Source organism: Rhinichthys klamathensis, unplaced genomic scaffold (genome assembly GCF_029890125.1).
Source record: "Rhinichthys klamathensis goyatoka isolate OS25496 unplaced genomic scaffold, OSU_Roscu_1.1 h1tg000064l_1, whole genome shotgun sequence".
Taxonomy (NCBI): Eukaryota; Metazoa; Chordata; class Actinopteri; order Cypriniformes; family Leuciscidae; genus Rhinichthys; species Rhinichthys klamathensis.
This window is the reverse complement of record NW_026606607.1, coordinates 2,703,583-2,727,026: the sequence shown is the minus strand read 5'-3', so window position 1 is coordinate 2,727,026 and position 23,444 is coordinate 2,703,583. Positions and strand designations below refer to the sequence as shown.

The window sequence follows — 23,444 nt, the reverse complement described above, 5'->3', positions numbered from 1 at the left end:
TGTTTTGTTTTGTTTTTTATATTTATGTGGAGTTTGTGTTGGAGTGTGTGTTGTGCTGGAGGCAGGTCGTTGTTTGGTGTTATCAGACTCCATGTCGTCAGCTGCAGTGCCGTCGCATAGACTGTATATAAAAAGGAGAGAGGCTCGGGAGCGCGCATGCACGTCACATCCGATGGATTTCACAGGAAATCCGACCCGGAGACTTCACATATAAATAGGAATACTGGCCTTCAGAGGTAATAGCAAAACCCGACAAGTGGATCATTATAATGTGTGATTACAACCCCTTCACACACAGGCAATAAAAAAAAGGATTCATTTTAAAAGAAAAGTTACATTTAGCACCTTTAAAACAAAGCACGTTCATTGCAACGTTTGTTTTTTTGTTTTTGTTAAGGATTTGTTTACTGTGTGTGATTCATTTAATGGAAAGCACATTCACTTCTGGTTGTCTTGCTGTTCATTTTAAATGAACGTAAAGCGAGTTGCTAATCAGTGTCTGCTTGTTTATTCAAATTAAGTTGACCTATAACTAATGAACAGTTATTCAACCGACCATCCTATAACCCCCTTCCCCCAATGCCACGACGACGACAACGACGGTTATGTTACGAACCATCACATTTGACTCGCGTCATAACCGTCATCACCAATTCTGAAACCGGCACACCCCTAATCTCAGGCATGTCTGTGTAACGCAATGACCAATAAGAGGTGTTTACTGTAAGTTAGTCAGAATCTGCTCAATACCCTTCAAAACACTGTTTAACTAAGTTCTACACGCTTGCAAATCATCTCATTATAACAAAGCGTAGACATTATGTAAATAAGAGATTTATATATAATTTTTACAAAATAATTTTGAGACTGCGTAAGTCATTAAAAGTTGCATTTTCAGTTGAATTTCGGGAAACCACTTGAAACGTTTGTTGTGTTGAGCTATTTCTATGACTTTTGTTTTGATTTTTTCATTGCAAACAGCTGAAAGTCTGTACATTTTGCAAATAAACCTGATTTGTATTATATACAGTGTGTATTTAGATTCATTGATGATAACAGGAGTTTTTGCGTGAGTGAGCAAAGTCAGCCGCGTTATAAAGGGAGCGCTTGGTTTTCTATATTTAAAATGTTATGCAATCAAGGGGAACCACCAAAGAGCTTTGACACAAATTGAACACTTCTTGATATATATCATAGCAATGTGCAGTTACATTCTGCAACTTTTTCATGCATTCTGATTCATTCATATATTGTTTCTTTTGCAGGGCCATGCATCAGAAAGTCAGTTCATGTAAATATATGGCATAAACGAAATAAATACTTATGAATGAAGTATGAAGTACAATTTCCAGAAAAACTGAATCTTTAAGTATACATAGCAAAAGCGAATCTAGTGAAACATGCACCAAATAAATGCACCAGAAGCTTCCTAAAATATATGTTTGTTTTTTTTGTATACAAAAATACCACTGATAAAAGTATAGAAAAAGTATTTGGACTTAAATCTGTCATAAAAATAAAACAAACCTTTATCTGATGATGTCAGGCTATTGTTGCAAGAAAATGTATACTGAAATAGTGAATCAGTTGTATTACATAGCCATTGTCTTTAGCCATAAATTGTGGTAAATATGAATATATGTTGTTACAATGCTATTCTCTGGCTTAGTGTGTGAATTTAATCAGCTCAGTGACACAGATGAAAATATCTGTTTATATAACACTAATTAATGTGTGTTGTCATTGACAAATAAATATACACAGTTTGTATATATATATTTTATTATACTGTCTGTATGTATTCACATAAGACATATACTCATATACAATTACAATATAAATATTAAATATTGGAAATTACACAAAATTTAGCAAATATGCTACATAAATAGTCCATTTGGTCTAAGCTGCCTGGATCCGACTGTTGGTTGTTGACTTTGATAGCCGTCCGCTGCTTTTTTTGTGGGGCTGATCTGTCCACTCCTGCACTGTCCTGTTGAAGGAACAGACATAATCATGTAACGCTGACCAGATTTAATGAGTGATTCTTAAAGAAAATCGAAAGAAAATTTAAATAGCATAGTTAAAGGCAACGTTTACTTGTTTGAATACATTTTAAAATAAGTAAAAACTAGCAATATAAGGGACTTACAGAAGCTTCTGTGCTCCATAGACACACGCTCTTACTCCATCTGGACATGGGTGCTCCCTCGGGAGACCTGGGTGGTTGCTGTGGGGAACACGGTGGAGCAAGTGTTCTCTGTGGGGTCTTGGCAGGCAGAGACACTCCCTTTTGCACATTCTTCTGCTGATGCCCCCACCAATCCCTCAACTTCTCCCTCTGCTTCCTAGGGATCCTGAGTTTTGCAGAAGACACATTTTGCGAATGCTGCCTCAGTAGCTCAGGGTTTTTAGCATCTCTCTTCTCGGAGATCTTGTCAATAACAAGTACTCCCTGTGTGCAACAAACAGGCGCTATCTCAGGCTCAGGGATCTTTTGATTTTGTTCTCTTTGTTCTTTTGATCTCTTTGTGATGTTGTCAGGCATGGGTGGTCCCTGCAGAAAAGTGTAAGGCTTCTGCTGCAGCAGCTCCTGCCTTAATGGCTCAGGGATCTTAAGTTTGGGCCTAGGTCCCATCTTGTCCTGCATGGGTGCTCCATCTGAGGAGTATGTGAGCACCTTTGAGGACGCCACTGGTGCCCTCTGTAGAGACTGGATGGGCATGGGTGTTTCAAAAGAGGCATGTATCAGGTGTTTAGTCAAATGTAATGGGATCCTGAGTATTCCTCTTTGTTTGGACCCTATGGGCACAGGTGCTCCCTGTGTGGATCTGGCGGGCACAGGTGCTCCCTCTGTGGATCTGGCGGGCACAGGTGCTCCCTCTGTGGATCTGGCGGGCACAGGTGCTCTCTGTGTGGATCTGGCGGGCACAGGTGCTCTCTGTGTGGATCTGGCGGGCACAGGTGCTTCCTGTGTTGATCTGGCGGGCAAAGGTGCTTCCTGTGTTGATCTGGCGGGCACAGGTGCTTCCTGTGTTGATCTGGCGGGCACAGGTGCTCTCTGTGTGGATCTGGTGGGCACAGGTGCTTCCTGTGTGAATCTGGCGGGCACAGGTGCTCTCTGTGTTGATCTGGCGGGCACAGGTGCTCCCTGTGTTGATCTGGCGGGCACAGGTGCTTCCTGTGTGGATCTGGCGGGCACAGGTGCTTCCTGTGTGGATCTGGTGGGCACAGGTGCTTCCTGTGTGGATCTGGCGGGCACAGGTGCTTCCTGTGTGGATCTGGCGGGCACAGGTGCTCCCTGTGTTGATCTGGCGGGCACAGGTGCTTCCTGTGTGGATCTGGCGGGCACAGGTGCTTCCCGTGTTGATCTGGCGGGCACAGGTGCTTCCCGTGTTGATCTGGCGGGCACAGGTGCTTCCCGTGTTGATCTGGCGGGCACAGGTGCTTCCCGGGTTGATCTGGCAGGCACAGGTGCTCTCTGTGTGGATCTGGCGGGCACAGGTGCTTCCCGTGTGGCTCTGGCAGGCACAGGTGCTCTCTGTGTGGATCTGGCGGGCACAGGTGCTCTCTGTGTGGATCTGGAAGAGAAGGGTGCTCCCTGCGTCATCTTCTGCCTCCACTGCGGTGTGGTCTTCCGTGTTGCATCTGAGAAGCCCGAGTGCTGGAAATGAGGCTTCTCAGATGCATTACTGAAGACCAGGGATGAGGGACATGATGTTTCTCCCGCCTCCATTGTTTCCCCCCACTGGCCTGAGATGTCCCCGTACTCATAATCCTCAGGTATGGGGTCCGAAACCTCCATTATCGCCCACCACCGTCCCGCAGCAAGGGCCGTAGTAAGCTCATCTGAGTACTCAGTAGATGATGACTGCTCTGCACTCTCAAAAATGGTGGGCATGGTTGACAAACTCATATCGATGTTAGATATGTAGAAAATGAACTGGAACTGAACAATACTATTTGCAATGTATATCTGTGAAACACTATGAAAGAAAGAGAAAGGGAAGAGATGATTTGAGTAAACATACAGTACAAGAACCTGAAAGCTTGTTGTCTTAAGCCCAACGTAAACCCACATTCCGCATTTTGTCATCTGAAGTTCAACAGACATCCATGTGTAGGCCAATTTTTGTGTTCGCGCTAACGGTGTGTGCTCAACAACGCATACGGTAGGTGATTGTTAAGATAGAAGGATGTTGACACGACTCAGTACTGCTCTTTGACATCTGCTAAAGTATAAATAGGAAATTGTGAGTGTCACACTGGTCCACCAACTAATAGCTGTGCAGACAAGACTGTGCACAAGATGGAGCGGAACGCGGAAAATCAAGTAGGCCTTTAATTTTCTAAAAAATACAAATAAAAATGTATACAGTGTATGCCCAGTGGCGATCCATCAGAAGAGTCAAGTGAGGCTGAGAGCCTCCTTGAAATGTATTTAAAATGAACAATGAAGCTAAAAAAGTTAATTGTTATTTTTATCAATTTACCTACTAATGTGAATAACTCCGATGCACATAACGTAAATGTATATATTCATGTTTTATTTTGCCGGTTGTCGAGGCAAATTTGATTGATTTAAACAAATCAGCTTAAGGCAAATAAGCTTTCAGAATCACTTCAGTGTGTCATCAGATCTGCTATCATTTTGTCATTTGAATATAAATGATCTACAATTATATAAATAAAAAGATTTGATCATTATTGATTCACATATCATGCTCTCATTTCCACACAAACCAGTGTAGCCATGCCTATTTATTTATCTAAATGTAGCAACAGCTAATCTATACAATAACATTCCACAGTTTAAGCAGATTCTTCTGCAAATTATATAAAGATTCAAATTCAGATCCCCAAACCCAGTGTAAAAAGCATAGGCTACTCACTCAATCGCCGACTCGCTACAAGAAGAAAAAATCCGCTGCACTCATTATAACGTCACCGAGCGTTCTGAGGAATGCGGCGATCATTATGACGTACTCGACCGCGAGTTTGTGAGGGATGGGAGACCTAGGCTGTTTCGTTGTATTAAAAGTGAACATGCAATACAAACAAAGACTGACTTAGCATTTTTAATTCATGATTGTTGATACAAAAACTAACGCTGTTTATTTGTTAGCATTTGCAGCTGGTGCATAAACAAGACCAAGTAAAGCTGCGGATGGGTAGCCATATTTTATTATGAAGCATAACAGACCACTGAAACAAAATGAATCAACAGATATTACAATAAAAGCCCATTTCTGAAACAGAATACAATTCACAAAAAAGTTCCTCTAGGCTATCCTGTTTTTTTCCCCTTCTATTTCTAACAATAGCCTAAGTTAAGCAACATTATCAGATGAGGAAGAGTGCTGTCCCGAACATCAGTAGGACGTTGTTTAAAATAAACAAGTTGTTAATATTACATGACTTACATTTTGATCTATATCGCCAATGAAAATAGTTCCAAATAAATCTATAAATCGTTGCGCATCTTTGAGAAACGGTTTCCCTGACTGAACTTTCCATAAGTTTAGCGGCTTTAGATGCTCTCTGAAGCGCAGACAGAGAAGCGAAACATAACGACGTCTTTTATCCAAAAACCCCCCCCAAAAACAACAACAAAAAACTGCTTCTTTCAGGTTTTTAAATCATTATTTATGTTATAATGTATAGAGGGTTTCACGACGCGTCATCAAACCAGAAGTCGGCCATTTTGGAGGCACTGAACGTAAACAATGCCATTGAACTGAACGGACTCGCAAATTTGGCTGATTATTGCTGCTGAAAAATGGTCGAGTTTTGGTCTGTACTAATCGGTCGCAAAGGGAAAAAACATTTCGAGTTCTATCTACTGCTAAAAGTTAAAGAGAAGAGTGTAAAAAACTGATGAAAGAAGGCGTTTGTGGTGAGGCACAGCATCAGCTCATCAACCACATGACATGTGTTAATGCTTACAAGCGTTGACTATGGCTAAAATGTTGACGTATTTAACTATGGCTACATTCACACTGTCAGTCCAAATCCGATTATCTTTGTATCCGATTGGAATCTGATCTAAAATGATGTCCACACTGTGTATCGCAACTGTTCAGATCCGATGTGTGTATCCATGCAGCTCTTGGGCAATATGGCACTGACATTGTGTTGATGGAGGGGTTTGCATTTGCAATCGAGATGTCGTCTTATTTAAATTTTACAACATGGGAATGTGTAGCCGCCGCGCTGGACTACTGCGTCTTGAGCTGCAGAACTGTATGAGGATATTATGCACTACAGCTTTTTTTCCGCGCTAGTTTCAAAATATGTTTCAGAAATAATAATGTTCTGCTCGTCCGGCACTTTGCAACAACACAGAATTGTTTCGACAGCGACTTTCAGCGTGTTTCCTCTAACAACGTCTGACGTTTACATTTAACGTGAGAGTCACATACCACGCGAAATCCGATCGTTCAGACTGAAGCCGATGCCCTGATATGTGATTTGAATAGGATTTCAAACCACATATGAATGTAGCTTGAAACGGATTTCATGTGCTTTTTTGGACTGGCAATCTGAACGTAGCCTGTGTCGGGATAAGAAATAGAAGGAAGAACTGCAGTACGGGCTAGAGAAGCTAGCTCGTTCGGACCTTTACCACATATTAACTTTAGTTTGTCAAAATGTTTCGCTCTCTCCTGCTTACTAAGTCCTTCTCTATATGATTTCGCACCTACTACGTGTTTTTACCATGGTTTATTAGTGTAACAATGTGTTCAGTAGTACGTAAACAGTGCAATCCATGCCGTTGTTTACATCCGAGTGCCTCCATAATGGCCGCGCATCCGGGTTACCGCCCAGAACATGACGTTGGTGACAACCCGCCGCATACTCAATGAGTAGGTACTTAATTTCAATGAGTACTTACTTAACGAATGTACTTAATTTAAAACAAACAAGTTTAAAGTTACATTTACATTTATTCATTTAGCAGACGCTTTTATCCAAAGCGACTTACAAATGAGAACAATAGAAGCAGTTAAATTAACAGTAGGACAAAAATACGCAAGTGCTATAACCCCTCTCAGTTTAATTTTAGTGCAGTTTTTTTTTTTTTTTTTTTTAATAGAAGAGAAGAGAAAGTGTTAGTACTACTGAATCAAGTGCTGCCGGAAAAGATACGTCTTCAGCAGTTTCTTGAAAGTGGCTACTGACTCAGAAGCTCTGGTTGAGTTTGGCAGATCATTCCACCAGCAGGGAACAGTCATGGTAAAGGTCCGGGAAAGAGATTTTGTGCCTCTTTGAGATGGTACCACTAGACGACATTCGCTAGCAGAGCGCAAGTTTCTGGATGGCACATAAGTCTGAAGTAATGAGTTTAGGTAAGAGGGAGCAGTGCCAGTGGTTGTTCTGTATAGGCAAACGTCAGTGCCTTGAATTTAATGCGAGCGGCAACTGGCAACCAGTGCAATTGTGTGAGGAGAGGAGTGACGTGTGCTCTCTTCGGCTCATTAAAGACTACTGTGGCTGCAGCATTCTGGATCAGTTGCAGAGGTTTGACAGAGCAAGCTGGAAGACCAGCCAGGAGAGCATTACAATAGTCCAGTCTGGATAAAACAAGTGCTTGGACAAGGAGTTGTGTGGCATGCTCTGTAAGGAAGGGCCTGATCCTCCTAATGTTGTGCGAGGCAAATCTGCAGGACCGGGCAGTTCTAGCAATGTGGTCTGTGAATTTCAACTGATCATCAATTACAACCCCAAGGTTCCTAGCTGACCTTGATGGAGTTATGGATGACGAGCCTAGCTGAATGGAGAAGTTGTGACGAAGTGTTGGGTTGGCCGGGACCACAAGCAGCTCTGTCTTCGCAAGGTTTAGTTGAAGGTGGTGGTCCTTCATCCAGCCAGAAATGTCTGTCAGGCAGGCTGAGATACGAGCAGCTACCGTCGGATCTCAAGGTTCCTGAGTAATTTTGAGACAATGCCATCCATTAGTGACGACAGTACAGTGTTTGCTTTACTCCATATACAAATTGTCTATTTTTTCTCTATTTTCTATTGCTTTTTGTTTTCAGTTCATAGTGTTTACCAAGTCTGATTTTCATCTCTCTACAGTTTGAGTGATTGTGAAATCACAGAGAAAGATTGTGCTGCTCTGACTTCAGCTCTGAGATCAAACCCCTCACAACTGAGAGAACTGAATCTAGATAATAGAAACCTACGAGATCCGGGTGTGAAGCTTCTCTCTGTTGTACTGGAGGATCCTGACTGTAAACTGGAGAAACTCTGGTAAGATCATCTACGGTATATCATAGTCAGACATGTTATTGTCTTCTGTAAGACTAAATCAGGGTTCCACAAATCTGGCACTGGAGGGCCGCTGCCCTACGGAGTTTAGCTCAAACCCTGATAAACTCCCCTTCCTGTAACTCTGAGGACATGGATCAGCTTGTTCAGGGTCTTTAATTAGTGTTGGATCTAAACTCTGCAGGACGGCGGCACTTCAAAACCAGATTCGAGGAACCCTGGACTAAATGCTTATGTAAATTTTAGGACTACACTGCAGAAAATAAATGTATTTTTCAGTATTTTTGTCATCTTTTCTTTTTTGTATTCTTAATTGAAGATACATTTACTTGAGAAGCAAAATGACTTAAAATATTAAGTCTTGTATACTGAAAAATTGCTTGTGTATCTTGATTTAAGATACATAATTTTTAGATATTAGATATTTAGACTACGTCTGGATCAGATTCAGGACGATGAGTAGATCAAGTCCAACAACACCCCCAGCGCTTCACAGTCCTATACCTCGTCCTGCGTCGACATTTCATTAAGAAACATTATCAGTTTTGATTTTACATATGCATCTGCTTACATACGTGACCCATTCTGACAAAATGAGTCGCAATGAGCAAATTTTCATGACTGAGCTACACCTGTTTGAATTTTATAGTCAAAGTCAATTTTGAGAATAATCAAGTTAAAGTTTTCTGAAGGTTCCAAAACAAAATCCTCTACCAACCATACCTTAAAATCTCTGGTAATAACACCAAATTTGGCACACATCAAGTCAAAACCAAATATCTATAGGATCAATATATATTAAACTTTTTTCCCACAATTGTTTGATTAACATTAACGAAAAAGACAGCCTTACATTCGGACCTACTGTACTGCTGATCTAATACAATGTTACACATCAGATGTTTTTCTCCAACAGTTAACCAAATGTTCACTTAAGACATAGCAGATAATGTTTGCTTGAATACTCGCCAAGACAGATATTTTGAAATACTGTAATTCTGTGTAGGTATAAGTGTATATCGGGGTCACGTGCGGTCTGAGGCGGTCTTTGAGGCACGTTTCGAATGTGTCAGTCAATGTGAGTAAAATAATTTTGTTTAAATCAGTATGAGTCTGAAAATCACATTTCATTGGTTCAGACTCATGCCATCGAGAATTCGCTATGAATATTCACAAAGTTGGATTGCTACGCTTTAAAACAATACCAAACTTGTGCTGAGTGAAAGAACAGTCGTCGAGAAGCGAGCAGAGAAACTGCATTTTTCATGGACAAATGAAAGGTACTCCTATCAGAAAACGTACAAATAAAGATACTTTATATATAATTTCACTCCTCCCCCACTGTTTAACTCTTTCCGGGAATAAAAAAAAGTGCACACTTCTAGCCATCACCATGACTGAATAAATAGTTCAATGTTATGTATCATTTTTGAATCACAGAAGCAGGTATTGTAAATCATGTGTCTGAGTAGAAAAGGGGCCTAGTGACGCCACTGAGAAGTGCACACACAAGAAAAAGTGAGGGTACACCAAAGCTTAAAATATAGAAGTGCTGGTGCGTACCGGCCCACTTCGAGCACTGCTGGAGGCACATCATCACTACACACGGCTTATACACTAGAGAACTGTTGAGAGTACAGGAATATTACTGTGAAAACAACAAAAATCATTTAAAAAACATAAACTCAGTATAACAATGCACTGGAGAACCGGGGCCCGTTCTTCATACGTGGATTACTGTTATCTGGATTTTACTGTTGACGATTTTACATGATCCAGGATTGTTAGGTTCTTCAAAGCTCATCCTGGAGTTGCTGTCATAGCAACAGGTCCGTAAGCTCAACCCTGTTTGGGAGCATCTTATTTCATGAAAACAGGATTAGATTGCATCTTTTCAAGCGCAGGCGATACTTAAAGTCTGTTCCAGCCACTGCTACTTTCTTACAAGAGTAGCCTAATGAACCAGGTACAATAATGACTTAAAATAATAATAATCATAGTAATAATAATTTAAAAACCCATTGAAAATACTATTTCAATGTTGTGTAGTTTATCAAGAAACAGTTTACTCACTGAGAGATTTATTTGTGAGGGAATAATTACCTAATAACTGTATTGGAGTCTTACATGATGTAGGCCTACAGTTAGTCTGAGCCGGACATTACAGGAGATGTAGTTTACTTGTGCATGCAGTTAAATGCTCTGCCATTAGAAACATGTTTTTGCCCCGTAAGAAACTTTAATCAATGCTGTCATTTAACAAATCTGTTTTACAGGTACAATTAAATGTATTGCTAATTACAACATTTAAATGAAAATGTAAAGTTCAAATACTGGAAATAGTGAAATTATGGAAATAATTGGGAATCATGTAGCAACCAGTATATTTAATTTATCTATTATAACTTTTTCTGTCATTTTGGTTGCTTGGCTGTTTCCTTATAAAGGTCCAGAAATGTTTCCGTCAGGTGTGTGATGTTCTTTTTTAATTTGATGCCATTGCGTTTCTCTCTTGCTGTCTGAAATCATTGAAAAAGTTTTTGTTTGTTTGAGCCTTCACAACATCAGTGGATCAATAATTAACAAACAACAAAAGAAGATTATCTTTCATCTGTGTTTCTCCTATTATTAAACTGCCAATATAAACTGGGATTTTTGGAGCACATGTGTTGAAAGCTTTTTGAATTTCTTTATTATTTGTTTATGACTGTTATAAATCTCCAATGTAAATTTAGACATTTAATAGTATGTGTAGAATTGTGGCTTGTAGTGTTGATCTGAACTGAGAGAGTGAAGAGTGTGTCATTGTTCTCTACAGGTTGAGGTATTGTGGAGTCACAGATGAAGGTTTTGCTGCTCTGACTTCAGCTCTGAGATCAAACCCCTCACACCTGAGACTACTGGATCTGTCTGTGAATAAACTAGGAGATTCAGTTCCTCTGCTCTCTGCTGTACTGGAGGATCCTCACTGTAAACTGGAGAATCTGGGGTAAGATTGTCTCTCTGATAGTCACACATGTCTTTGTCCTCATTTTACAAGCTAATTTTAGTCCTAAAATTCTTACTGTTCTATAAACACTAAATCTCAGCACAGAAATCACAGGTGTACTCAAATGTCTAATCTCATGATCTGGTATTAGTGTTCATTTTTACATTCTTTTTAAAATGTATCCATTAGATTTAGTCAGTATTTCATTATATTCATTATGTTCAATAATTTGAGTCTGTTTCACTCTGACTAGAGTGACAATCCTGTTCCCCCACGTTTACTCACCAGTGTTTTCCCTAATGATGTTTCTGTGCAATAATAGTGGTTCCCAACCCTGATCCTATAGTTCCCTTATCGAGTCGGTCTCTCGACATTACGTATGGGGAAATCCATTTTCCTCGAATCATGAAGTCTGATAGAATAACTCTTTTGCTTGCAAATAGCCAATGGCGGTCCCGCCATCACCTGATTGGCTGACACTGCTCAATATAGGTGACGGCGGGCGCCAAAAACCTCAGAATCTTTTTTCTTCACTCGAGTCTGTTTTCACCGTTGATGTACGCATTCAGAGCGGAGTATATTAAGGAGTTTTAATTCCCCTCTCGCGTTCCGGTGGATTATATTATGTCTCTTTGTCGCCCGTGTGGTGGACCCATTGAATCCCCGGACGCACACAACTTGTGTGCTGTGCCTGGGTCGGGACCACGCAGAGGCGGCACTCGAGGGATCGGGATGTCCCGCCTGTGAGGAGCTTCCCATCAGATCCTTCGTGCAAGGCTGGCCGTTACACGTAGCGATGACCTTTTGTCTCCTGCCTCTCCCCAGTCTGCCGCCGTCGAGCCGCGGACCGGCAGACGGCAGAGATCTCCATTCGCGGGTTCTGTTGAGGCGCTGACGTCGGCCTAAGGTCCACGCCATCCTCACGTGGCAGAGCCCGTGAGTTACTCTTGAGGCCATTTACCGCCCTCTTGAGGAAGCACGGGAATTATCTCGTTCGGTTACGACGATGACGACGCCAATGGTCCGAGTCTCCGTCTGAAGGCGCCCTCGCCTCTTTGGATGCGGAGCTTATGGCCATTCTCACTGAGGCGGTGGCAGATATGGTGCTGGAGTGGACAGCGCCCAAAGGAGCTGCCGTCGGAAAGGTGGCCTCGGCGCGGGCCGTAAAGCTGAAGCGAGAGGCAGTTCAGGAAGTCGCAAAAAAAAAAAAAAAAAAAAAAAAAAAAAACAGCGCTCCTGATGTGCGTGTCAGGGAGGAAAGAGCACGGGACGTGTTTGTCGGACCGGTGCGAAGAGGGCGTGTTCCCGCCCAGAGTTCGACGAGAATGTGTTGTTTCTGAAACCGCTGTGTTCTGTTTCAATAACAAGGTACATTACATGTCTCAGCAAAAGAGCTTCTCTCCCCAACATTATTACCCGCCTCATAGATGGGAGACGCATCGCAGAGCGGAAGCTCGGGGAAACCCGAGGAGATGGCTATCTATGTCCCCGTGCATGATGCCGCGGACGAGCTATACCATTTCATATAGCAGTCAATGCTTTCCCGGTGGCTGGCGCCCAGCCCCCGCCGCAGCATTCATTGCCCTGTATGGCGATTCTGATTACTACACAGTGTGTATTCACAGTTGTTGCGGGATGCAACTGACGCTGTGTTACGTACACACCACACTGTTATGTGTAAGGATTTATGCCATTATATATTGCCCTGTGTCCTTCAGTGCAATGGCTATGCTGATTACTACAAGTACGTGTTCACAGTTGTTGTGCGATGCAACTGACGCTGTGTTACGTACTCACTACACACTGTTATGTGTAAGGATTTATGCCATTATATAATGCCCTGTGTCCTTCAGTGCAATGGCTATTCTGATTACTACACCGTAAGTATTCACAGTTGTTGCGCGATGTAACTGACGCTGCGTTACGTACTCACTACACACTGTTGTGTGTAATGATTTATGCCATATATTGCCCTGTGTCCTTCAGTGCAATGGCTATTCTGGTTACTACGCAGTACGTATTCACAGTTGTTGTGCGATGCAACTGATGCTGTGTTACGTACTCACTACACACTGTTGTGTGTAATGATTTATGCCATATATTTCCCTGTGTCCTTCAGTGCAATGGCTGTTCTGGTTACTACGCAGTACGTATTCACAGTTGTTGCGCGATGCAACTGACGCTGTACACACTGCACACTGATATGTGTAATGATTTATGCCTTATATATTGCCCTGTGTCATTCAGTGCAAATGGCTATTCTGATTACTACGTATTCACAGTTCGTGCGCGATGCATCTGACGCTGTGTTACGTACACACTGCACTCTGTTATGTGTAATGTTTTATGCCATTATATATTGCCCTGTGTCATTCAGTGCAAATGGCTATCCTGATTACTACGCAGTGCGTATTCATAGTTGTCGTGCGATGCAACTAACGCTGTGTTTGTGCACACTACACACTGATATGTGTTATGATTTATGCCTTATATATTGCCCTGTGTCATTCAGTGCAAATGGCTATTCTGATTACTACGTATTCATAGTTGTCGTGCGATGCAACTGACGCTGTGTTTGTGCACACCGCACTCTGTTATGTGTAATGATTTATGCCATTATATATTGCCCTGTGTCATTCAGTGCAAATGGCTATCCTGATTACTACGCAGTGCGTATTCATAGTTGTCGTGCGATGCAACTAACGCTGTGTTTGTGCACACTACACACTGATATGTGTTATGATCTATGCCGTCATATTTTGCCCTATCCTTCAGTGCAAATGGCTATTCTGATCACTACGTATTCACAATTGTTGTACGATGCAACTGACGCTGTGTACACACAACGCACTGATATGTGTAGCTATTACGCCGCTATATATTGCCCTGTATCCTTCAGTGCAACTGGCTACTCTTTTACTGTGTAGTCACAGTTGTTGCGCGATGCCACAGACGCTGTGTTATGTACATTGATATGTGTCTATGATTTATGCCGTTATATGTTGCCCCGTATCCTCAGTGCAGCCGGCTATTCCGATTAACTACGTATTTACAGTCGATGTCGCTATGCCTCTGACGCTGTGTTTTTTTTACACAAAAATGTAACTATGCTTGTGCATAGTCTCAGTCGTCGCTACGGCGACTTGCATTGCATCTGTGTAGATATTGAAGCGTTATGCTGCCCTTCAATGTAATGGACCATTGTGTACGCATATTCATGCAGTTTCGGTCGCTTCAGCAACTTGAGCTGCATTATACACACAGATGTTTAAAATGTGCACACTGATGTGTTATGCTGTTATGTTGCCCTCTATCATTCAGTGCAACAACCAGCTATCCTATCTAACTGCATATTCAGTTTGTCGCTACAGCGACTACACTGCACTTATGTACGTATAAGGACGCGTGTTGCTATTTTGTTGCTCTGTTTCTTTCAGTGCAAAACTAGCTATCTTAATCTACTGTGCATACTCACAGTTTCTGAATGTATGTACGTACACGGATGTGCAATTTACCACATTATGTTATGCTGTAATGCTGCCCCGTTTCCGTGCAGCTAGCCATCCTGACCGAACTGTACATCTCAGTTTCTGTCTCTACGCAGTTCTGTTGCTACGGCGACTTATGCTGCGTTATGTACATGCATGGATGCGCTACAGCGACCGATGCTGTTACGTACATGTGCTATGCTGTTATGTTGCCCCGTTTCCTTCAGTACAACTGGCTATTCTGTGCTAACTCGTCTACTCACAGTTGTAGCTACGGCTATGTGTTTGTTGTTTACTGAGGTGCTATGCTATTATGGGGCTATTATCTACTGCGTAAATTCATCAGAGCCCAGGTGGTTGCAATTCCAGCATTTTGCCCGGATGAGGTCAGTGTTTCAGAGTCTCAGAAGTACGCTTGTGCCCCATGCGTGCCCTGCGTGCTTATGTGAACAGAACTAGCCAGTTTCGAACTTCAGAGCAGCTCTTCGTCTGCTACGCGGGTGCTAAGAGGCGGCGCGCTGTCGAAACGGAGGCTATCTCACTGGATAGTGGAGGCTGTGCACTGGCTGGCTTATGCTCCACGGGAAGCCGTTTCCCTATAGGGGTGCACGCCCACTCCACTAGGAGTTTGGCGTCATCATGGGCGTGGGCGAAAGGCATGTCTATTCAAGACATTTGTTTCGCGGCAGGTTGGTCGTCTCGTAATACCTTCGGGAGATTCTATAACTTGAATATCCCTTCATTCGCACCACATGTCTGTCAGTGCAGGGAGAGAAAGCTGAGCTGTCGTTGGACTAGGCTAGACTGCCCCGATGGCGCGCGCTCTAGCCACGGTTCGACTAGTCGTCAGACAGTGCGAGTTATTATTAGCATAGCTATCATGTTCACTATATTGTGCCCTTTGTTATGTCCGCATTCATAGCCGGCAGTATTTTCCTAAGCACCAATCACTTGCTGCAATCTCCCTCCATTCAGTTCAGCGTGCTTAGCTTGATGGGAGGGGCCTTCGTTGGTGCAGATGCCGAGTTGGCTCTGTGCCAATAGATGTTTCAACCAGGTCCGGTGTCTGTTCCTGAGAGCTGGGCGGGGTTTCTCCCACGCGGCGGGGGTTTTATTGTTCCCCATACGTAATGTCGAGAGACCGACTCGATAAGGGAACGTCTCTGGTTACTCACGTAACCGTAGTTCCCTGAGAGGAGGGAACGAGACATTACGTAACCTGCCGTGTGGGAGGGACTCTCAGTCTCCTTACTCTCGTTCAGCTAAGATTCTGAGGTTTTTGGCGCCCGCCGTCACCTATATTGAGCAGTGTCAGCCAATCAGGTGATGGCGGGACCGCCATTGGCTATTTGCAAGCAAAAGAGTTATTCTATCAGACTTCATGATTCGAGGAAAATGGATTTCCCCATACGTAATGTCTCGTTCCCTCCTCTCAGGGAACTACGGTTACGTGAGTAACCAGAGACGTTCCCCCAGCACTGCACAATCCTTAATCGTTGAAGTTTCTGCTTTGAACAGCTCTTTCCGTAGCTACAAAAATACAATTCTTCAAAGTAGCTTTTCAAACACTACTAATGTACTAATATGAAAGATAATAAGCAAAAGAAATGTAATAACTTCATGCTGATCTTCATGGTCTTATATGCAGGGAAAACACCTGAACTTCTGTGGAGCAGTGATGAATAAAGTTACATGGTCAGTGTCGCGCTGGTGAGATTAGTTTGCGCTGTCCATTCGGTTTCGCTGGCAAACACGTCCTCTCTGCGATGTCGAGTCGGTCGCACAGCTCGGTCCATTGAGCCGCACCGATGATGTCAGCACGGCACGAGCTCTGTAACACCGCTCCGTTTCGTCCCACTGAAGGTGTGTTTGGCTTCCCATACAACTCGCTACAACTAACCGCCATTGCTTAAGAGTTTGTGAGACGCGCCACATTAAACAGAAGTGCGGACACACAACTTCTTTTTCAAGGGAAATTAGCCATCATCAACTACCGAAATATTTTCTTATTTCAGTAATGTGTATGAATGAATTTCACCAAGGTTGATCAATGTTTTTCGTTTCACTATAGTGTTTGAAATGCTTTTCAATAATTGTTGCCTATACGGCTCTTCATACTGGAGATCTCATATTTGTCTCCTCTAAAGTTTGGAAGAAATCTCAGCAACATCACACACTGTGCTCAGATTTTTTTCCTAAACTAAAGACCCTGGTGGTCTCATATTTGTCTCCTCCAAAGTTTCAGACAAGAATGAACATTGATCTAGTTCATTTGTACAGTATGGTGTACTGGCAGTATAGCAGTTTTGTATAATTAGTGTAGAAATATGTGAAATGCTTATAAATCATTAAATATTTAAGTTTTATAGACCACATTATTACACATTTTTCAAGTGTGTCCAGACATATATTGTTATCCATTTAATATGAAGAGACAATTTTATTAGTCTTTTTCATTATAATATATATTATAACATTTCTAAAGACACTTAATTACTGTTGTGGTAATAAACACTTACGTGTTAAACTTCAAGCATGAAATTATAAGGCAACGCAAATAATAGAAATTACTTTAATAAATTACATTTATTCGCTATACAAATAAATGTGAAATTCATTGAAAAGTTATGGAGGGTTTTGGGTAAGTGTATCCACAACGTTGGTGCCTACGTTCTGTTATTATGCATCATCATCATCATTGTTCCGCGTTCTCATTGGTTTGTTGGCATTTGGGGGATGTGAAAGGAAAGCTGACTGTGAATAGAGCTTCAGGGATGACATCAAAACCTGGAAGACTAATTCGCCACTGGTTGCCTCGAATTTATGGAAGCTTGTTTCTGCCACGGGATAAAACAATTTAAAAGATAATTGTAACTTTTTATCTCGCAATTCTGACTTTTTCTTGCAATTGTTATTTATGTCACTTAATTGTGAGTTTGGCCCTGTCACAAATGGCACCCTAAACACTCGCGGTCTTCCTCTGAGTCCGCACTTTCGTGACAAACGCCGCTTTGACTGTCGGGAAGAAGTCTGCTGCGGAGCTCGCTTCAGTGTGGGCTCAGCAAAATTGTGCATGTAGGGCACATATCGACCGCTGAGCGGCGCTCGTGAGTCCCCTTCTGAAACCTAAAATTACTAAATGGACACCCTACAGTATCATGGACTTAACGGGACGCGGAAGCCATTGTAAGTCTACAAGACAGAAAGTGCATATGAAGTGTGCCATTTGGGACAGGGCCTTTAAATCTCGGTGAGTGGATTCTGACAAAATGAAACGCCTCTGATTGGCCACTGCGTTTAATAGACCAACAAACATGTCTGTGATTGGCTACATTTCTCACCGCTGTAAAAACACATTGTAAATAGAAACATTTGACGTTCTCCAGAGTTCAAACACAAAAACACACTTGAGAGTTTGCCAGTATGATATTATTACAGAATCAACTGAGGGTGCTCTTGCATTCATTTGAGAGTGCTTTTATTTAAATTTGACAAAAATTTGAATTTGTGATGTTTTTACCCATGTTTTAATTTAACAAAAAATTATTTGTGATCAAGCATTAATTGACAGACGCCCTGCAGTACGGCTGCGGACACTTGTGTTAAACTGATCTGAACTGAGAGAGTGAAGAGTGTGTCATTGTTCTCTACAGGTTGAGGTATTGTGGAGTCACAGATGAAGGTTTTGCTGCTCTGACTTCAGCTCTGAGATCAAACCCCTCACAACTGAGACTACTGGATCTGACTGGGAATAAACTAGGAGATTCAGTTCCTCTGCTCTCTGCTGTACTGGAGGATCCTCACTGTAAACTGGAGAATCTGTGGTAAGATCATATATGACTCACTCATAAAACACAGTGTAAAGCCTATATTTAAAATGTTCAGCCTTTTTCTGCTGCTGTTATTGAGCTTATTGAACTGTAAGTGATTGAACACTTGAGCTGCTCTTCAGTCACATGATTCTGCAGGACTGAGTCACTGAAATACAGTCACATCACAATCAACACTTCAGTCTCTTGATTTTAAACCGACTCGATCTCAACACATTCAGAATTTAGAAATTAAGAACATTCTGGATTTATTCTTGCAGTTCATCACGTTCATTTTTCTGCAGGGACTGTTTTTAAAATATTGTTTACACAATCAAAACAAATCATTACTCCATACGTACTGTATTAGTACAGATCAAAAAAAAAAAAAGACTAGATTTTTAGTAATCATGTTTTGAGCTCTGTGACATTTTAGATCTCAGTCCAATGATCCATCAAACATTTTGATTTGTGCTTTAAGTTTGTATTTTCTCTTTAATAATGAATTCACTGCTAAACTGATCTGAACTGAGAGAGTGAAGAGTGTGTCATTGTTCTCTACAGGTTGAGTTATTGTGGAGTCACAGATGAAGGTTTTGCTGCTCTGACTTCAGCTCTGAGATCAAACCCCTCACACCTGAGACTACTGGATCTGTCTGTGAATAAACTAGGAGATTCAGTTCCTCTGCTCTCTGCTGTACTGGAGGATCCTCACTGTAAACTGGAGAAACTGTGGTAAGATGAACTCTCTGATAAACACATATATATTTGTCCTTGCTAAATATATTCTTTATTAGTAATGTAATAGTTTAAACTTTTTTACTCATTGATCACCAACTTTGCTTGTTTCGGGTCTGAAGAAGGAGTGCAACCAAACAATTACACATCCACACAACACAAATGAGAGACAATTGAATACATTTTATTGAGAGCTCATTTTCTGTACAATTATAGTTTTACCAGGAAAACCAAAACCAGTAGTTGTATGTGTGATTCATAGACGCTCAGTTAAACAATAAATTACAAGTGAGTGATACTTACATCAGTCCAAATGCACATTAAATAAATATTCAGTTAAATCAGTGAACATCACCGGTGAGCCAATGCTTGATTAAACATGCTAATCCTAAAACATTAATGTTATTCCCAGCATATATATATATATATATATATATATATATATATATACATATATATATATATATATATATATATATACTCCACATCACAAACAAGACAAAACATTACACTAATACACAAAGTATAAATGTTATATTAAAACAACAGTGTTTTTGAACTGACAGTTACAACACCCATAGACTTCCATAGGAATCCAGGAATGCGGAAGTGTTTTATTGCAGTAAATACCATTACAATAAGGCAAAACAAAACTATAATACATGCTGTAAAGAACAAAGCACAAATCTATAAAAAAGGAAAAAGAAATAGAAAAAATAATATTATCAGGGACAAAAAGGCTTCAAGGCCGTCTAATAATTTACATTTCTTTAACAAATTGATTAATCTTCTACTTTTCAATGTTGACATTCTTAAGGTTTTACAGTAAATTTATTTATTTTTAAAACAGAACACAATGCACTGAAAAAGTGTGTTGGATTTAAATGATTTAATCATGCACATCATTTCACATGAACCAATCAAGTTAAACAAAGATAATTTGTTCACATAATGTCAACATCATGGAATCAAGTCATTTCCAAGTAACATAATTAAGAAGTTTTAAAGTGATTTTAATATGGTTCCCTAACTGGATTAATTCATTCAATTTTACTGCATGGTATTTGTCCCTCAGTTTTACCTCGAGAACACGGAAAACCGGCATCCTTTATAAAACAGTGTAGAATATAGTGGCATTGCTTGTCACTACATTCAAATCACATCACACATTGCAATCTTTAATAAAATGGTACTTTTACACACCGTTTACACAGTGTCATTGTTCTCTACAGGTTGAGTGATTGTGGAGTCACAGATGAAGGTTTTGCTGCTCTGACTTTAGCTCTGAGATCAAACCCCTCACACCTGAGACTACTGGATCTGACTGGGAATAAACTAGGAGATTCAGACATCAAGCTTCTCTCTGATCTAAAGAATGATCCACATTATAAACTGGAGACACTATTGTAAGTAGATTATTTACTACAGATTACAAAATACAGTAATTTGTAACCGTTTTCGTTAGATTACACAAGCTTTGTAACCTAATCTAAATAATTTAGAATACTTTGGAATACTAATAAGGTTTGTAACACACAGGGTCCACCAAACATAGGACTTGGTTTTCCCCTGCATACTATTTTTAACAACATCAGTTTTACACAGTATTTCTTGAAGAGAAAAATATATATTTTTAGAAAAAAATAACTTAATTTTTTTTACTGATGCAACACAATGCATTTAAAGCTAAGGTGTGTAAACTTTTTAAATTGCATGAACAAGATAAATTGTAATTATTTTGTCTTCTGTGAAACAGGGAATTATTCGCTTCTGAAGGGCAGTACTAAATGAAAAAAAGATGATCTTTAAAAAATATGTACACACCATCATAATCCTGTTTAAAGTTTACACCACCTGCTCGTAATGCATTGTTTCCTTCTTGAGCATCAGTAAATGTTTTCACCTTTTGTAATAGTTGTGTATGAGTCACTCAATTGTCCTTGATGTAAAAAGATGAATCTCAAAATCATAGTCATTGTTGGAAAGGTGTCAAATATGCAGAAGATGCTGGAAAACCTATAAATGTGCAATACCTGGAGGATTTTTCTGAAGAACAGCGGGCAGTTTCACTGCTCAGTTATTTTCCTAGATCCTGTAATAAACAATATTTGTTCTCATTATTCTGAGAACAGACACAGTCTCTATGGAATGGACTACATGTGCTATTATCATTTAATCAGTACATAGATGATGTCCGACAGCAGGTCTGCTCTGACTCTGGGCTGCAGGCCATTCTCACAGAAGAATCTTACAATTACAAGATTACAATTAATTGAGAGAGTAGTTTCTGTTCATCACATCATTCATATAATGTGAATAATCTACTGAACCTTTGGTTTCCACGAGGGTAAGTGGGAAGTGTTCCTGACACGATGATCTTTTCACAATGGTCTTGACCAGAATCTCCGACTGTCGCAGCTTGTCGTTCCCCCGCGTGCGGCACAACAGCTCTGATGTTCTCCTCACCTTTACATCTCTGGCTGTAATATTAATGTACTCTGTATGTATCTCTGCCTGTGTTTGTTCTGAAATGAATCTACTGGTGTGATGTGACCGCAGTAATGTCTCGTACTCCATATGTGACTGTCTGTGTGTTTAATTCTATTTTCCTCAGGGTGAGCTGATGGTGAATAAGGAGCCGCTACAGAGACGTCACAGTCACACAGACTGAAGACACAGAGACGTCACAGCGATCTCACTTTCGTGTGTGTGTGTGTGTGTGTGACTTCACAGCAGTTTCTTGTTTGGATCTTTTTGTGGGTCTGAATTTTTTTTTTTTAATCACAGATGACATCAGATTTCCACAATGATCTAATAGAGGATTTGAACTCACTAATAAATAATGTAAGATTCTTCTATTTGTGATGAACCATGAAAACTGCTGAAGACGCATCTTTTTGTAGACTAAACTGGGAATGGTTGTTCCATATTGTTGCCATATTGTTTTTTATTGCTTCTATTGCTCTCCTCATTTGTATGTCACTTTGGATAAAAGTGTCTGGTAAATGATCACATGTAAATTTAAAATGTGCTGAAAATTGCTTTGTTATTGATTAGATATTGCACTGCTTGATTACAATGTTGATGGTGTAACTTCCAATATTCAATGACAATTAGATTCTTTTAATCAACAAGATATAGATGGTGTATATTAGTAATTTATTATTTAGGAACAGGTGACAAGAATTTACAAGAATGTGATTACAGAAGAGTAATAGAAGTATTTTAAATGAATATGTCACCGGCAAATAGTGACGAAGAGGATTTCATCAAACATTATTTTCTGGGGCTGATTTTTTTTTTTAAATATAATGACCTATTAAATTTTATCCTTAAATCTCAGTTTTCCCTCATGTCTCAGTTTATCAGTAATTGCTACCACAATTCAAAATGTGACTTGTAATTCATTTAATCTGTTATTTTTCAGATTTACCTGATAATATTTTAATGAGCAAAATGGCCTAGTCTGCCCAGAGGGAGTTGAGGGAGTATCTCAGGACTTTTGACCCTTATAGCAAAAAGTAAACTGAAAAGGTTTGTCACTTAATGACTTAAATTACATTCAAAGTCTGATATTTAGATTGTATATGTGGAAACTTTTAATGCAGTCAATCAAGTCATACAACAAGGTTGTAATTTTTAGCACAGGCCTATAAGAAGTGTTAATGTTCAGACTCAACATATAATTTTTAAACAATATCGATCTTAGGCTATAGATGCCATATTTCCACAATTGAAAATATGGCTGAGAGACACACCAAAGGTCTTGCGGTCATGAGGCTATCTCGCTGGCTTATGAGTCTAAGGGCCTCCGTTGTCCCATAGGCATCAGAGCTCATTCCACGAGAGGCATGGCCTCGTCATGGGCATGGTCGAGTGGAATACCAATTGAAGATATTTGTGCGGCGGCCGGCTGGGCCTCACCGTCCACATTTTTGTGGTTTTATCATTTAGAAATTCCCGCTTTACAAGCAAGGGTTCTTTCCGTATAAATACAGTGTCTAACTGTTCCTCTGTTCAGGGCAGAACCCTCTAAATAGACTCTGAGAGCTCTCACAGGGCAGAGTAGATTCGCGTCTCTTTTGTCTTCTGACGAGGGAAGAGCTGACAGCGAAATGACCTGCGCTCTAAATGGAGTAGAGAGCACTT

General features: G+C 40.7%; 1 protein-coding gene across 1 annotated transcript in view; it reads left to right on the top strand.

Moving 5' to 3' along the window:
* LOC130084389 (ribonuclease inhibitor-like) overlaps nt 1-22,209 on the top strand; it is a 130,499-nt gene extending 108,290 nt beyond the window's left edge. The window contains exons 12-17 of the mRNA XM_056249791.1: nt 8,109-8,253; nt 11,090-11,260; nt 18,402-18,572; nt 19,122-19,292; nt 20,528-20,701; nt 21,919-22,209. Of these exons, the coding sequence (XP_056105766.1) occupies nt 8,109-8,253; nt 11,090-11,260; nt 18,402-18,572; nt 19,122-19,292; nt 20,528-20,701; nt 21,919-21,925 (839 nt within the window). The 3' untranslated portion in view covers nt 21,926-22,209. The remainder of the gene's footprint in view (nt 1-8,108; nt 8,254-11,089; nt 11,261-18,401; nt 18,573-19,121; nt 19,293-20,527; nt 20,702-21,918) is intronic.
* Nucleotides 22,210-23,444: the final 1,235 nt, after the last annotated feature.